This window comes from Cyprinus carpio, chromosome A6, assembly GCF_018340385.1.
Source record: "Cyprinus carpio isolate SPL01 chromosome A6, ASM1834038v1, whole genome shotgun sequence".
Classification (NCBI taxonomy): Eukaryota; Metazoa; Chordata; class Actinopteri; order Cypriniformes; family Cyprinidae; genus Cyprinus; species Cyprinus carpio.
Genome location: NC_056577.1, coordinates 13,688,798 through 13,706,336, shown reverse-complemented (window position 1 = coordinate 13,706,336; position 17,539 = coordinate 13,688,798). Strand labels below are relative to the sequence as shown.

At 36.0% G+C, this 17,539-nt stretch overlaps 1 protein-coding gene across 7 annotated transcripts in view; it reads right to left on the bottom strand.

Moving 5' to 3' along the window:
* The window catches only part of LOC109080016 (regulatory-associated protein of mTOR), a 229,024-nt gene that overhangs the window by 12,230 nt on the left and 199,255 nt on the right, over nucleotides 1–17,539 (bottom strand). For 3 of the 7 annotated variants that reach the window (XM_042758119.1, XM_042758118.1, XM_042758120.1), the window contains 6 exons: nucleotides 16,619–16,724; nucleotides 10,572–10,686; nucleotides 9,447–9,571; nucleotides 9,249–9,350; nucleotides 9,081–9,155; nucleotides 2,990–3,037 (listed from right to left, as the gene is read on the bottom strand). In XM_042758119.1, the coding sequence (XP_042614053.1) occupies nucleotides 2,990–3,037; nucleotides 9,081–9,155; nucleotides 9,249–9,350; nucleotides 9,447–9,571; nucleotides 10,572–10,686; nucleotides 16,619–16,724 (571 nt within the window). The remainder of the gene's footprint in view (nucleotides 1–2,989; nucleotides 3,038–9,080; nucleotides 9,156–9,248; nucleotides 9,351–9,446; nucleotides 9,572–10,571; nucleotides 10,687–16,618; nucleotides 16,725–17,539) is intronic. The other 4 variants (XM_042758121.1, XM_042758122.1, XM_042758123.1 and 1 more) reach the window with 2 other exon arrangements.

Here is a 17,539-nt window from a genome sequence, read left to right as displayed (position 1 = left end):
CAGTATACCGTACATACATTCTCAATGGAGGGACAGAAAGCTCTCGGACTAAATCTAAAATATCTTATACTGTGCTCCGAAGATGAACGTAGGTCTCACGGGTTTGGAACGACATGAGGGTGAGTCATTAATGACATAATTTTGATTTTTGGCTGAACTAACCCTTTAAATACTAGTCACAGGAGTGGCTTTACTGATGAGAAGCAGCCCTTATTTAATGTAATGCTTTATTGGGTGGTTGTTCTGCAAAACGGTCCAAAATGCAGCAGCTAGAGTTCTTACTAGAACCAGGAAGCCATATTAGCCTGGTTCTGTCAACACTGCACTGGCTACCTATTAAACATTGAACAGATTTTAACATTTTGCTTATTACTTATAAAGCCCTGAATGGTTTAGCACCTCAGTATTTGAACAAGCTCTTATAACATTATAGTCCTCCATGTCAGCTGCATCCTCAAAACTCAGGCAATTTGATAATACCTAGAATATCAAAATCAACTGCGGGCGGCTGATCCTTTACGTGTTTAGTGCCCAAAATCTGGAATAACCTATCTAACATTGTTCTGTAACCTTACACGTAACACACTAACACATTTCTAATATTCAAATCAGTTAAAGGATTTTTAGGCTGCATTAATTAGGTCAACCAGAACCGGGAGCACTTCCCATAACACCCAATGTACTTGCTACATCGTTAGAAGAATGGCATCTACGCTAAAATTAGTCTATTTCTCTCTTATTCCGAGGACACCGTAGCCACCAGATCCAGTCTGTATCCAGATCAGATGGTCACTGCAGTCACCCGGATCCAGTACGTATCCAGACCAGATGGTGGATCAGCACCTAGAGAGGACCTCTACGGCCCTGAATGTCAGCGGAGACCAGGAAAACTAGATGAGGCCCAGAGACAATTCCCAGTAAAGACCTTTTCTCAGACGGCCACCGGGACAATACCACAGGATCCAGTTGAGTCCTCTGCACAATGTGACTTTGCTGCAGCCTGGAAATGAACTGCTGAATTCAATAACGAACTGCCTTTAACTGAAAAATGAGTGTTTACTATTCTCATTATTTTTCATTATTCCCAGTTAATGCTGTACAGTTGCTTTGACACAATCTGTATTGTTAAAAGCGCTATATAAATAAAGGTGACTTGACTTGACTTGTGTATGTGAACATGCACTCAAATATCACAGCCTTAAATGCTAGTTGAACATTCAACGTCAAATGGACATTAACAGGGAGTTGCTTTTCCAATTGCTGCTATAATAGCTCCCACTTTTCTGAAAGGCATTCCATTTTAAGCTAGAACAAGCTGTTGTGATGTTCTTGCATTTAGACATAAGAGCAGAATATTCACCAATTAGACATTGCTTTTGGCATTGCAATTCAACCCAAAATGTTTAGTGGGGTTCAGATCTTTGTGCAGGCCAGTTAAGTGCCTCCACACTAGAATTTACTCCATGTACCTTGCTTGTACACCAAGGCACAGTCATTTGAATGTTTCTAGAATGTCACTATATGGTGTCCACATAAAGTCTATATAAAGGCTTGAGTTGCTTTGGTTATTTTTTCATTTATTTTTTAATAAACAATTTTATGATTTAATTTTCACATTTAATTTGAACTCATTTTGTGCACAAATGCACTCTTACATTTTAGTAAGAGTGCTGAGAATTCATGTTTCTGGGTCTACTCACTTGATAAGGAAACAGACTGAGAGTGAGAGTCTGAGTGTGTCTTAAAATTTGACAGCACTGGTCAGGTCACAGGGCTGCCGGATTCAGTTTATTGCCTGGGTAGACCTCTAGATTAAACTGACCGAAACAAACTTCCAATTTACTGCAAAGCTTCAGCTCTCATGCTAACAGCACCTTATGGAGGAAAAGAGGGGAATTTTGTCCTGACTGGTCTGGAGCCCTAGTTCAGTTCTGACTGACTGGCTGTCATTCTCTGATGCTGTTCAATCATTAGAGTAAAGAACACCCTTATGTGTGTGCCTCAAAACACAGCCAAAAGTTCCGTGGATCAGGAAATGCTGGAACTGTAGCACTGCTGCCCTACTTTCAAAACTTCTGCTGTCTATCAAAAATCCAATCTTAGGGAAGAGAAAACCCCCTCACATTCATCCCTCCAAACACTGCTGAGATATAAATGGAGAAGCCAAGGGAGAATTTCACATCAGGAATAAAAACTTTATGAAGCACATTTATCATGATAGATAGGTTAGATAGGTTTGTCTTCACTGTTTGGAATTCCAGCATTATGCTTAACTGAATAAACTCAGACCTAGTAATTAATATGATCTTTCAATAGTTTAACTAATTGATATGCAAAAAGACGTTTGTGTACAGCACACACACAAAAAGTCATTATTCTTATCAACACATACATATATTCTCTTCATCCGGTAGCACAATATACACATGCGCGCGTACACGTGTACACACACACACACACACACACACACACACACAGTTTCTGATTTAGGTAAGATTAATACACACTTATGTTGATGTAGATCAGGGAATATTACTAAAAGCAAATTATACAATATTTTTATTATTTTCATTAGAAGTGTGTTATAATAAACAAGAGCATTGAGAAAGACCGCACAAAATCCAAATTTCTATAAAAATGCTATACCTACAGATTCTACACTTCCTCTTCCTAGTAAATTTTAGCTAACTTAGTTCTGCTTTCTACAGCTAAATGGAGCACCACATTACATTTTTTTTTCTGTACTAAAGTTACTTTTAATTCCTTTGTACAGAACTCCAACTATTTTTCACCAAAAATAGTAAATGTAAATATTGGTCAGCGTTGACTTCCACCAATCATAATTGCAGCAAGAATGAAAAGAGCCAATCAGATGAATGCAGATAAGAATGTTAGACTATAACTGGGAACAGAAAAACATTAGATGCTTAGTGCCACATGTGCAAACACCAAACAGAGCTGAAGGAAAAGAAGAGAGAGAAGCACTCACCTCCCTGTTTACTTCTGTCAAGATAGATTGAGACCCGTCGGGCCAAACCTGTAAAAGAAGAAGAGGAAGAGAGGGGAAGAGCACAAGAAGGAGATCAGGAGGGCCAGTCAGTATATTAGCCAGAGGACACCACCATGTTAGCACAAACGTAAGCACAGAGCCAGGATGTGATCTGTAGCCACAGGGCACTTCATGCACACTTGTGGCCTTCCATTAGCCTTTGCACAAATGTCAATGAAGTCCACAAGACAGCAGGGTGTTTCATCTTTCAATTTAGATTTCAGAAGGGTGCTCCAGAGTGTCGCCTTCGTGGCTACTATGCGCCCTCAGTTCACACTCGGCCTATCAACACTTTATGTGGCATTACATTATCAAAGTGTGGCGCAATGTTTCAGGGCAGCATTTGAGACTGGGCCTATCACACACACATACACACACACACACACACACACACACACACACACACACACACACACACACACACACACACACATACTTTTACATCGAAACAGGCTCTCTCACACACACTGGTGAATACACACACACCCAGAGATATGATCCACACTTATATTCCACCTGAATTTAATTCACCTCATATCTTATCTACATCCACACATTCACGCACTGCAGGAAAGGGAGGGAGAACAAGGCTGTGGTTTCCCAGCATGACATCTGCCGAGTAAATCAGAATTTCTCACAGGGAGCCGAATAGCAAGGCTGAAATCAGCTCTCAGAGCCAAAACTTTGCTCATCCATCTTAAAGTAGCACAGATGTGCAGGAGTTCTTCATGAAAGCTAGAAGCTCAAGAATCTCCTTGCATTCTGTATATACGTGACTGAGATTTTCTCCTGGCATTAAGGTTTTTTATTTATTTATTTTTTGTAAAAGAGCCACACTGATAAAAATGATTTTGTGGTGAAGTAAATACTACATGAAAACAAATGTAATTTCTACATTAAATAATTTAGTTAAGGCAAGAATTTGAATCAATTTAAGCAAATTCTATATTAGTACTCAATTTAAGATTGTAGAAATTAAAGTTTGAACATATTTTACTTTGAATTGTTTGTTATGTTTACAAGGATTCTTTAAGTAAATATCAAAGTTCTGATCCCGTATTTCCCATCATGCACGGGGCATGAATAATTCAAAAGGAAATTTTTTTTCACTGTTTTCGAGTTGTATTTACACTGTTTTATGGTTGCTTTTGTTGTTAGGTTTAGTAACTTACTGTTTTTTTGACATCTGGAGGTCATTTTCTACTCAAAATGACCCATTCATACTCAAACACTATTCACTGATTGTTACCGTCATTGTGTATGGTGTACCAAGTATTAAGGTCTCTGTGTTCATTTGGATAATAATTATTATGAGTGGGCATTTTATCTTAAAACAATAACAATCTGTCTACTTGCTTACTTACAGATTTTATTTAATTCAATACTTAAGTTTTACTTCAAATATATGTGTGCAAAATTTGCAAAAGAAAGAACAATTAAGTAAATCTTACTGTTTTTGTTTTCAGTGCAGTAAATTACTGTTATTTAACAGCACACTTTTTTTTCACAGTGATAAGCATTACTTAAGTAAAATTTACAAAAAAAAAGAGTCAATGAAATTTGCTGGGAATTCCCAAGTAAACTTAACTTAAAAAATTCCACGCGCCGAGCACGCTATTGATATTACAATCGTCTACAGTACGTGAAGCTCGCAGCGGGTAAACGCCCACTTCACAGCAAACAAAGCAGCGAGATTGTACTTCACGTTTTTTAAATGTTACTGTTCGCTTCACGCTGAGAGGAATAAGACATAATTCACCCCAATAAGACTGCTGAGAGGAATAAGATTTGGATTACCTCAGAAAGAAGAATGAAGCGGCTTGACCCAGCAGAGATCATAAACATAAGTCTTTTTTATTAATAATCTACTTGTATTAGTTTTCATATAACTTGTACACATTTTACTAGTTAGACTTTTTCCAAAATATAATTCCTGACTAAATGTATAATCAAGTGAATCATTATGAAGTTTCATTTACATCATCTCAATGTTTCACAATGCCAGGATGTTTTTTGTTGTTGTTGTTGTTTTATGTTCTTACGTATAACATAGACAGCAATAAAATATAAAAGTAATATGAGGTATGTGCCAGGTATGTGATGTTCATTTATATATTTCAACATGACACAATACCCAGTCAAAACTTTTGAACAGTAAGATTTTTAATGTTTTTGTAAAGAATTCTCTTCTGCTGACCAAGCCTGCATTTATTTGATCCAAAATACAGAAAGTTGCATTTGCTAAAGCAGTTATATTGTAAAAAATATTTTTTAAATTTAATTTATTCCTGTGATCAAAGCTAAATTTTCAGCATCATTACTCCAGTCTTACTCCAAGTGTAACAATATACACTATACCATTCAAAAGCTGGGAGTCAGTATATATAGAAATTAAAGCTTTTATTTAGCACCCAAGTAATGATAAATACAATAATCATGTTACAAACAATGCTGTTCTTTCAATTAATAATAAAAAAAATAATAATAATGTTTTTTTTGAGTAGCAAATCAGAATATTAGAATGATCTCTGAAGGATTGTGTAATGATGCTAAAAATTCAGCTTTAAAAGTCAGCTTTGATTGTTCCTAATAAACTGTTTAACTGCACTTGCAAGTGAATCTCAAGTTATTTTGTGGGATAATTAAATATATTCTAAATAAACTACAAACATAAAAATATATACATTTATTTCCTCAGATTCTTTATTATAACTCTTTCCACTCAGTCACACACCTGACTGAAAGGCTCATTATGCAGCTCATTATGCGGACCTTTGTCTTCTCAGGTGTGAATCACACTCATATTCATGGTCTATCACGCATACGTGCATATGCCCTTTCGAAACAAAAAGTGTCTAAGAAAATTTAAATCAACCTATTGTTTTCTGTGAGTGAGTAAACAAGATGATTTTCGCATCATTTTGAAGCAAAAATTCTAGGCTACAACGTCCATGTTTGACGGTGTTGTGAACAAATATTCTCTAGGTGTTTTATGACCTTATTTCAGTGACTTCAGAATTGTAGTTTTTCACTAACCATGCATAAACATTGTTTTCTCAAAAACACAATAATGTACATACATGCTATTTGCATATTATTGTAGCCCAGTTTGTACTGATTACAGTGTTATTAGAGTTTAGCCATGTATATGTTTATAAGCAACTGAAAAAAGCACAAAAGTCAGGGGATGTCAAAACTTCTCCAGGCCCCCAAAACCCCTTAGACCAGAGGGTTTAGGCTACTAATAATTATGTTTTTTTTTTAAATAATTATTTTTTGTAAATTAACTAGCCTTTTCTGAGTGAAAATTGTTTCCAAACTTTTTTTTCAAGTAAATCCTAACTCCACATTTTTTTCATTGCATTTATTAAGTCATTATTACAGTTTTATTTATTTTTTATTGTTTGTTATGATATGGATTCATTTCATTTGGGAAATAAAGATTCTCAGGATGATAATCTGTGAGTGTATTTTTTATATTAATAGAAAAAATTGGGAGGTCAATGTGTGTAAGAATATATTCTATAAAACTGCTATACATGCTATATATGATATAAGATTTATAACTACAACAATAGGTAAGTTAAACACTAGGAGATCTCGGTCAAAGGGTATCGCAATGGCAATCCTTTAAAGAAATACTTCAATAATAAAAAATATTAAATACTCTATATATATATATAATATATATATATATATATATATATATATATATATATAAAATTATTATTATTTTTTAAATTACTTAAACCCAGTTCTTAGCAATAAAAGAAGAAAAAGAATGTTACAGTCACCATATAGTATACAGTGGCTTTCAAGCTCCAAAAACTCTAAACAATAGTTCATACCGCATTATAATCTATAATCCAAGTATACTAAAAAAAAAGGGGGAGGGGGGTCCCAACCATGTTCCTAAAGCCAACCTTTTGAATGTATTCTTTGTCTGACGCATCTATTTCAGGTCTTGGAGTCTCTACTAATGAGCTGATGAGTTGAATCAGATGTGTTTTATCAAGGAGACATGCAAAATGTGAAGTATTGGGGTGACTCCAATAACACGGTTGGGAACCATTGTATTAAAGTATACTAAAGAACAGCTTTGTGTATACTAAAGAACAGCTTTTTTTTTTTTACTAATTTTCAATGAAAAATATTTTTAGCTCCCAATAGCCAAGTAGCAATTGATCATGTTCCTCCTTTATGTAGGGAAAACAGGAATGAGAAACAGCACTAAGGATGAGGGCTACAACAATCAAATTTAGAGGACATAAATATTTAGGATTTCTATTAAAGCTACAGGTCTTTTATTTAAGCATTCTTGGAATTAAACCATTTTACTTTAAAATTGAGGTAAAAGTGCCATACACCATGGATTTGTGTACAACATGCTTTTTCATGTAGAAATGATATTCATGAATTTTAAATTTGGCTAGGAGTCAGTGGTAAGGTCATAAAGACATTCTAGGACTTCCCTCAATCTTCTGTTCTGATGGAGCCATGACCCGGCTCACATTATGCCACTGGTCTTTCTCCCTGCAGTTGTCCTTAAAAGTTTTAATCAGAGTTCTGAGATCAGTTCTATGATATCTATATGTGATGAACAGACTAAAATGTTAATAATTCTCTGAAAATCTTGCATTCCCCTTATTGCTCGCCTGGCATACTGTGCTCACAAAGGCTGTGTTTGCTATGGTACACTGTTTGGTGCACAGTATATACCTGAATTATTACAGTATATAAAACAGTACAAAATATGCAAAAGTTTAGTTTGTGTCATGTTTTAACCATTTTTATGCAAATATGTCGTAAGGCAGTCCAAACAGATAATGACTCAATAAAGACTGAGTGGGATTCAATATTTTAAAGTGTGCTCTTGCTTACGGCACACACTGGCAAATCTAGTAGGTCACCTGGATAGTTGCATACATTTGAATAATGTGCAATATACAGAATATGGAGAGACAGCAAACTGTAGAAACATTGAGTAGTACTATGCTGTATGCAATTTCGAACAGAAGCAAATTTCATTTGTTATTGTGACAGTATCAAGTTTGAACGTCAAAGTGCAAATGAGACATGGGAGCTAGGAAGTCAAGACTTTCAGAGAATAACGCATTTCAATAAATTTTTCATACAAACCTATAAAATGGAGTTATATGAACTATTATGATACCTTTTTTGTCCTTTTTGACAGTGACAATTAATATCTAATTATGTTGTATGCGATAGGCAGTCTTAATGTTCTGCCTCTTGTGTTCTACAGAAATAAAGAACACAAAAATAATGTTTTGCAGCGCATGGGGTATACTGTACATGAGGTGAACTTTTCCTAAAAATAAATCTCAAAGTTGAGGCTGACTACACACACACACACACAAACACCCACAGAGCAGCTTGGAAAAAAAATAGTGTGTCTGTGAGTATAACTGGGTTTAACTGACAGGTTGTGATAAGCTCTACTGCTGACAACTTACGTCAGTCCTAGTCTGACTCTGACTTGTCCTTTAGCTCATTTCAATGTGCAATTTAATTTCTCGAAATCCCACCAGGAATAACCAGGTTATGAGACAAATTCATCTAGATACAACAGATGAAGCAGGTAAGCTCCACCAACTATGAGGTTTGTCTTGTTTTGATATCATCCACCTGGAATAATGAAAAGGCTCTGGAACTATACTATTATTTTGTTTAGTCTTGTCAGTTTTCTTCTTCAACAGACGCAACAACAATTATTCAGCAGTGATCTGAATTTCAAAGTTTTCATAAGATTTTCAGTCTGTTCACAAACAGAAAAGAAGAAGAGATAAAACTAATATTAATCACAGAAAACTGAGAAGCATAACTGAAAAAACTACAAATGTGTTGAACAAAAGGAAGCTAATTAGCCATTATGTAGCTTAACGTGTAATGGAAACTGTGAAATAAACAAAACTGCCATTTTTTTTTTTTTTTTATAACAGCAAACTGAAACATTTTGAAATAGACCCACAAAACTATAACTTATATAATGACTAACATTCTGCTTTCGTACCAGAGCACCCATGGGCATCTCTACAGTCCCGCGTCATGCAGGAAGACTGGAAATTCCGACAGCTTTTTCCAAACACTGGCCGAGCAGAGAGTAGATGGGGGAAAAGAAACTCCGATGACAGAAGAAGAGCGATATCCGCACAGAGAGTGTATGAGTGTGAAAGCTGACCTCGTGTAGTGGGCAGCATGTCGGACAGCCCCTGCCACGCTGTGACCATCTCTGGATTCCTCTGGTCAGCAAAGTTCTTCCAAATTCGCAAAGCTCCATCATCTGAACATAAAGTGGCATGGTGCAAGTCAGCATAGAAAGTGACAAACACGAGAACCGATCAAAGTTTGCATCAACATGACTGATATGTGAACTGACCAGTGGCAGTGAGGAGGAGAGAGCAGTCATGCCCATTAAGGTACTCCATAGCTGTAATGCGTGTGTATCGTGGGTTCCCATTGTAGAAATAATCCAACCTCTCTCCTTTCTCCCAGTCCCAAAAACTGTTCCACACACAGAGAACACAGTTGTAATAGTTCACAATGCCTCTCTATGCACATTTAGCTAGATTGCTAGCTTGAGTTCAAGAAGAATATTAGCATAACTGACAAGTGTAACATGCCAAATATATGTCACTAATTAACAGATAACATTATAACAATAAATGATACAAAATATGTTACACCTATAAGCAATATGGCTGGCCAACTTTTGTTGAAAATAATCAGGTTTTATGATTTTCTTTGTGGAAGGAGGAATTATTTTTAATAATTTTAATTTATTTGCAACAATGTACCAATACATTGTAACAGTGATATTTACCACATATTTTTTTCATTTTTAAGCATGTACAACACAACAGAGACACTCTCAACATTTCTGAATGATGACAAAAGAATCACTGCATCAGTGTTTTGATCCAAATTTGATTAAAAAAAAATTATTCATGTACTTTAAATCTTCATGAGTATTTATATATTATAAATGAGGTTTAAATCAGAGACCGTATTAAAATATGTCTCGGTGTACTCATATTCACAAGTTGTGACAGAGAAGAGGGGGCAAAGATTACCTAAATATGGCTTACCATGATCATTAGTAGATTTATAACAAATCAGATTCTACAGTGTTTCCCAAAAGAATTTTGTGAGGTTTGGGTTGGGGTTTTGGTTTTTTTTGTTGTTAATTTGGTTGGATAAATGTATGTAAGTAAATGTTTTATTTTTTATAGTTGTTATATTTTTTTTATTACTACAGTAGTAAAATTACATTTTACAATTAAATTTTAATATAAATTTTTTTAATTATTTATTTTTCTTCAATTGAAAGAGTTAAACCGTCAAGCTTTATGAAACGTATGCAGGGCAGATTAGACTGGTGGGCCAGCAGAGTCTACATAATTAATGGGAAACACTGTTCTATGCTATGCTTGCTTATGTTTGATTCTCTTTCTAAGAGTTATGATTGCAGATGAATTTGGTTGTGTATGTTACTGCCACTCACCAGATTGAATCTTTATCAGCTACAGCGATGCAGGGGTTAAACGGATGAAACTTCACCACTGATGGAACTCCTGGGTTTCTGTTGATGAAGATCTGATCATCTAACCGTGTCACTCCTAAAACCATGAGAGGGATGGATAAGAATGTTGATCAGTTAGAACAGGTTTAATTATTGAAATGTTGAGCTTGAATAATGACCACAGCAGTCTTTTGGTTTACAAGTTTTAAGGAAAATGAATGACAGTGACACTACTGAACTTCAGTGTGAGACTTGTAGATGAGAAAAGAAAAGAAAAAAAAACATGCATGAAGGGAACTTAGAGGGAATTGAGGGTTTGATTCAGTTCCTCCAGCTAGACTGAATGAGGGCAACCCCACTCTCGGCTTCAGAGGGGAGGATGGTGGAGAGAGTGATGAAAGGAGAAAGACACATGAGAGTGAGCAGAATCCTCCGCTCTGACGCAATCAGTCCTGCGCACTTGTGTGTGTGTGTGTGCCGGCACTGACGTAAGCATGTTAGCCATTCTGTTTAAGACTCCACTTACTTTAGCCAGGGAGCCAAGCACATCTCTTTCTTTTAAGCTTGGGGTTTTCACACACAAAATCTACAGCATATAACTGGTTCACCCAGTTCCACTTGTGAAACGCCACATTATTATTACTCAAAAGCATCTAATGTACAGAGATTAAAAGCATTCCTGATAAAGGTTTACTACAGACCAGGGGTGTCGCTAGCCCCTTTTTACTGGTCCACAAGCCCCAGTGAAATAACGCTGTCCCCCCAAAAGTATTAATGATAAATTATTGTCTGTCAGTGGAGATCATTATATATGAACTAAGAATAATTTTCCCTGATAATATTTAAGCAATCATGTCCTCTGTTTTTGATCAGCTGTTTAGAATCAGAATTAAATGGCAGATTTGCAAATGGATCAATCTTTTGACATTGCATAACACAGTACTGCACCTTCTTTTGAAAAAAAAAAAAAAGAATTGCAGTGCTTTAAACACACTTTAAACAAAGTTATATTGCAAGATTGATTTTAATTAAATGAATAGATGCTACATCCACGGGGGGGGGGGGGGGTTGATTAAAGTCTAAATTAGAGTGAAATGATATAAGCATCTGTAACTTATGCTAATTATAGGGGAAACCTAGGGCAATTGTAACAAGGGGCAAGTGTAACACACTCAATTCCTCCATTTAGAAGCAAGTGATGACACTTAATCTGCACATGCTCTCTGCCTGTAAAAAAGGAGCAAAATCATTTTAACTCAGCAGAAGGTTATTTTTATTATTATTTTGAGGTAAGAAAGTTAATTTTTGGATGTACAGTATTTTTATTCTGCTGTCTCAAGTTTAGATGACTACGAATTTAAACTTACGTACATTTTATCTATAGGTTATTCATAAAAAATTAACATAAAATTCTGAAGAAAAAAAAAGATTCTGAAAAAATTTGCATTATCAATCAACAGTGGTGGGTAGTAACGAGTTACATTTACTTCGTTACATTTACTTGAGTACATTTTAAAGATACTTTTACTCTTATGGGTTCTTTACCAGTTGACAAAGCAGTGAATTGGTTTGCGAATCAGTTTAAATGAAAGGCTATTATATATATATACACACACAGTCGAGGCCAAAAATATTGGCCCCCTTGGTAAATATGATCAAAAAAGGCTGTGAATTCATCTGCATTGTTAATCCTTTTGGTCTTTTATTTAGAAAATTCACAAAAATGTATCCTTTCATTGGATAATAAGAATTTAAAACGGAGGGGAAATATCATTATGAAATGAATGTTTTTTCTCAAATACTCGTTGGTCACAATTATTGGCCCCCCTATAAATTCTTATGAGTAAAATATCTCTGAAGTATATTCCCATTCATATTCACAATTTTGAGCACTTCAGCATGATTATAAACATGAAATCATCCAGCTCTGGCTTCCTGTTTCACAGAAATATAAATATGAGGGAAAACAAAGCCCAAATTCTCTTAATCATCCATCACAATGAGAAAAACCAAAGAATATATTTCTGATGTGCAGCAAAAGATAATTGAGCTTCACAAATTGGTGAAGTGGCTTTAATTAGTGACGTGACATTCAGCCAAGTATGGTGACCCATACTCAGAATTCGTGCTCTGCATTTAACCCATCCGAAGTGCACACACACAGAGCAGTGAACACACACACACACAATGTGAACACACACCCGGAGCAGTGGGCAGCCATTTATGCTGCGGCGCCCGGGGAGCAGTTGTGGGTTCGATGCCTTGCTCAGGGCACCTAAGTCATGGTATTGAAGGTGGAGAGAGAACTATACATGCACTCCCCCCCACCCACAATTCCTGCCGGCCCGAGACTCGAACTCACAACCCTTCGATTGGGAGTCCGACTCTCTAACCATTAGGCCACGACTTCCCACTTTAAGAAAAGAGCAAGAGCAGTGAAAATTCCCATTTCCACCATCAGGGCAATAATCAAGAATTTCCAACTAACAGAAAATGTTACAAAACTGCCTGGAAGAGGACGTGTGTCTATATCGTCCAAACGTGTGGTGAGAAGGAGAGTTTGAGTAGCTAAAGACACAATGTGTACAATGAAATATTCTTTAGTTATTTTTATTGTTTGCCCCTATATTTCTGCTGGAGGTCCTGGACATCTTGTTTAGACACATGGCATCATGGATTCTATCAAATACCAACAGATAAAAAATCAGTAAGTGACTGACTCTGTTAGAAATCTTATAATGGGCCATGTTTGGATCTTCCAACTGTACAATAACCCAAACACAAACCTCAAAAACAACACAGAAATGGGTCACTGAGCTCAAAACCAAGCTTCTGCTATAGCCATTCCGGTCCTCTGACCTGAACCCTACGGAAAATGAGAGGAGTGAACTGAAGAGGAGAATCACCAACATGGAGCTGGGAATCTAAAGGGTCTGGAGTGATACTGGATGAAGGAATTGTCTCTGATCTCTTGTCAGGTGTTCTCTAACCTCATCAGGCATTATAGGAGAAAATTTAGACCTGTTAAACTGGCAAATGGAGGTTTCAAAAAGTATTGACTAAAAGAGGGCTATTAATTGTGGCCAATGTGTATTAGAGAAGAACATTTATTTCATAATGATATTTCCCCCCATTTTAAATTCTTATTATCCAATGAAAGGATACATTTGTGTGAATTTTTTAAATAAAAGTCCAAAAGGATTAACAATGCAGATTCATTTTTACAGCCTTTTTTATCATATTTAGCAAGGGGGCCAATATTTTTGGCCTCGACTGTATATGTGTGTATATATATATATATATATATATATATATATATATACATATATATATATATACATACATATATATACATACATATATATATATATACACACACATACACACTCACCTAAAGGATTATTAGGAACACCTGTTCAATTTCTCATTAATGCAATTATCTAATCAACCAATCATATGGCAGTTGCTTCAATGCATTTAGGGGTGTGGTCCTGGTCAAGACAATCTCCTGAACTCCAAACTGAATGTCAGAATGGGAAAGAAAGGTGATTTAAGCAATTTTGAGTGTGGCATGGTTGTTGGTGCCAGACGGGCCGGTCTGAGTATTTCACAATCTGCTCAGTGACTGGGATTTTCACACACAACCATTTCTAGGGTTTACAAAGAATTGTATGAAAAGGGAAAAACATCCAGTGTGCGGCAGTCCTGTGGGTGAAAATGCCTTGTTGATGCTAGAGGTCAGAGGAGAATGGGCTGACTGATTCAAGCTGATAGAAGAGCAACTTTGACTGAAATAACCACTCGTTACAACCAAGGTATGCAGCAAAGCATTTGTGAAGCCACAGCACGCACAACCTTGAGGCGGATGGGCTACAACAGCAGAAGACCCCACCGGGTACCACTCATCTCCACTACAAATAGGAAAAAGAGGCTACAATTTGCACGAGCTCACTAAAATTGTATAGTTGAAGACTGGAAAAATGTTGCCTGGTCTGATGAGTCTCGATTTCTGTTGAGACATTCAGATGGTAGAGTCAGAATTTGGTGTAAACAGAATGAGAACATGGATCCATCATGCCTTGTTACCACTGTGCAGGCTGGTGGTGGTGGTGTAATGGTGTGCGGGATGTTTTCTTGGCACACTTTAGGCCCCTTAGTGCCAATTGGGCAATCGGGCAACTGCAAGATGCTATCCTATCAATATGGGCCAACATTTCTAAAGAATTGTTGAACCTTGTTGAATCAATGCCATGTAGAATTAAGGCAGTTCTGAAGGTGAAAGGGGGTCAAACACAGTATTAGTATTGGTGTTCCTAATAATCCTTTAGGTGAGTGAGTGTATATATATATATATAATATATATATATATATATATATATATATATATATATATATATATATATATATATATATATATATTTTTTTTTTTTTTTTCTATATGTATACACACACACACATTACATAAATTGTATCTATATATCTAATAAAATTAGACTAGAGCTATACAGTATATGATCCAAAGTAACTAGTGACTAACTACTTGAGTAGTTTTTTTATCCGATACTTTTTTTACTCTTACTCAAGTAACTATTCAGACTATTACTTTTAGTTTTACTTGAGTAAAAGTACTTTTACTTTAATACAATTTTGGGGTACTCTACCCACCTCTGTCAATCAATGCTAACATAGGTGTGGTTAGCTAGCATAAGAGATTTTATCATGGCTGCAACATCAGGGGCAATTGTAAAATTGTGTTACAACTGCCCCCGAGCCACATGGCCCAATGTAAGCACCTTGTTTGTCTGTGTTGACATACTTTTCTGTCAGAAAACGAACATATTTAAATTTAAAACTAAAATTTGACATTTAAAAATTGTTAAAAAAATTATTATTATTTAAAGGGGTGCTATTATGCTTTTTCACTTTTTTAGCTTTAGTTAGTCTGTAATGTTGCTGTTTGAGCATAGAAAAATCTACAAAGTTAAAAAGCTCAAAGTTCAGTTCAAAAGGACATATTTTATTTAACAGAAATCACTTTTCAAAAACTACGACGAACGACTCGTTTGGACTACAACGCATATTTTCCGGGATTTGTGATATCACAAATATCGACAAATGGGATGAGACCTGGTTGAGCTGCACTAAAGAAGGCAACGAGTGTTATTACTATGTCAGAGACACGCTAGCTTTCCCAAGGCCGTTCATGCCAGACTGGGGAGAGAGGTATTGTAATAATGTAAAATATGTGAAAAATAATGTGTTTTTCGAACAACCTAATATGAGAGCCTGTTCTAGTACACCCCCAAAAGAAAATCAAGACTTTGGAAAAAAGAGCATAATAGGACTCCTTTAATTATTTAAAAAAATATTAGTGTTACACATTAAATAATATGTGGCTTTTAAATCTTTTTAAAAATAAAGTGGATATACTGTAGGGCTGGGAGATATATCGAACAATATGATCATGCGTATCTAGTCAGTAAAGCCGGTTCCCTCATTAGCGCTAAATCGGCATCACCTGCTTTCAAATGGAGCGCCATTTAATAGACAGAGCCATAGTTCACTGACAAGGTACACAATATCGCGTTCATTATCGAAGGCAATTCATCTTCGATAACGAACGCGATATTGCGTACCTTGTCAAACCAAACATAAAAGAACTTTAAACATTAACAGATCCCCCCCTATATTAATCTTGTGCAAAAACAAATTAAATAACACTAAATTTCAACATTTACTCCTGGAATCTGAAGCAATGCATGCTGGGAACTATAAACTAGCTTGAAGTAATGTCACTCATAATCAATTTATCTTAACTAGGGTTTTCTGAGTAACAAAGGCATAGTACGCAAATAGTACAGATTACTAGATTTTTTACAATTAAATCAACCATTTGTGTACATTAAATAAAGTCAACTAAAAAGTGTTAGGACATTTGTTTAAGTTTTAAATGTTATACCCACATATGACTGAAAGTTGCTAAAATAAGACAGCATGGTAGTTTCATGCATACAGTTGGAAATCAGTACCTCTTTGAGTGATGCGTTGGCTTTGTCTGCGTACTCGTGCATTGCGTAAGAATCTCCACTCTCTCTCCTTACGAACTTGACTCTCCAAGTCATGCTCTTCTGGAATCTGAAAGAGAAGAAAGAATTACATTTTCAAATGATGGAGCACCAAAAGAGTCACCTTGTTTAAAACCACAAACATTCAAATATACACATGCAGCTTTGACAATTGTGAGAACAGAAACACTAGAGACTGTAATTGTGTAAAGTCAAAATAACCTTTATATTGTGCTTTGAGCAATACAGATTGTTTCAAAGCAGCTTCTCAGTAATAAAGAGGAAAACAACAGATTCAAAGATGCAAACTTCATGAAATACGAGAATAAAGACTTATGATTTTCTCTCTCTAAAAAAAGGAATCTCGACTGTGGTCTCTCACTCTCTCTATTTTCCATGTCTGTCAAATTTCTAAAAAGTGTGACTGATATTCTTTCTTCCTCTCCCCAAACTCTGCTTCTCCATTTTTAAGAATGAGAAAACTGCAAAACAAGCTTAATAAAGTATTCAAGGATGCACACACAGAGCTGAAACCCTAGCTAATTAGCCTTGTTCGATCCAGTCTTCCAGATAGTAGCTTCAGGAGAGGGCAGATCCCATGCCGCAAGCCCAAGTCCAAGCTCCTCAAGCAAGGTAAGAAATCACACCTGTCTGTCTTCCTGGAGCTCCATATCAATCTCATAATGAGAATCAATAATTTGTTTTTTCATGTGGAAATGAAGCAGTGAGCTTGTACATGCGATTACTTGCCCAGCTGGGACTGTGAATACGTCAGAGTTAATGGTGTCCTCAAGAGTGGTTATTATTCTGTCACATGCAAACACTCATTCATAGTCAAGTCACCAGTAAGTCACCAATATACACTAAGACTCATCCCTCTAACAG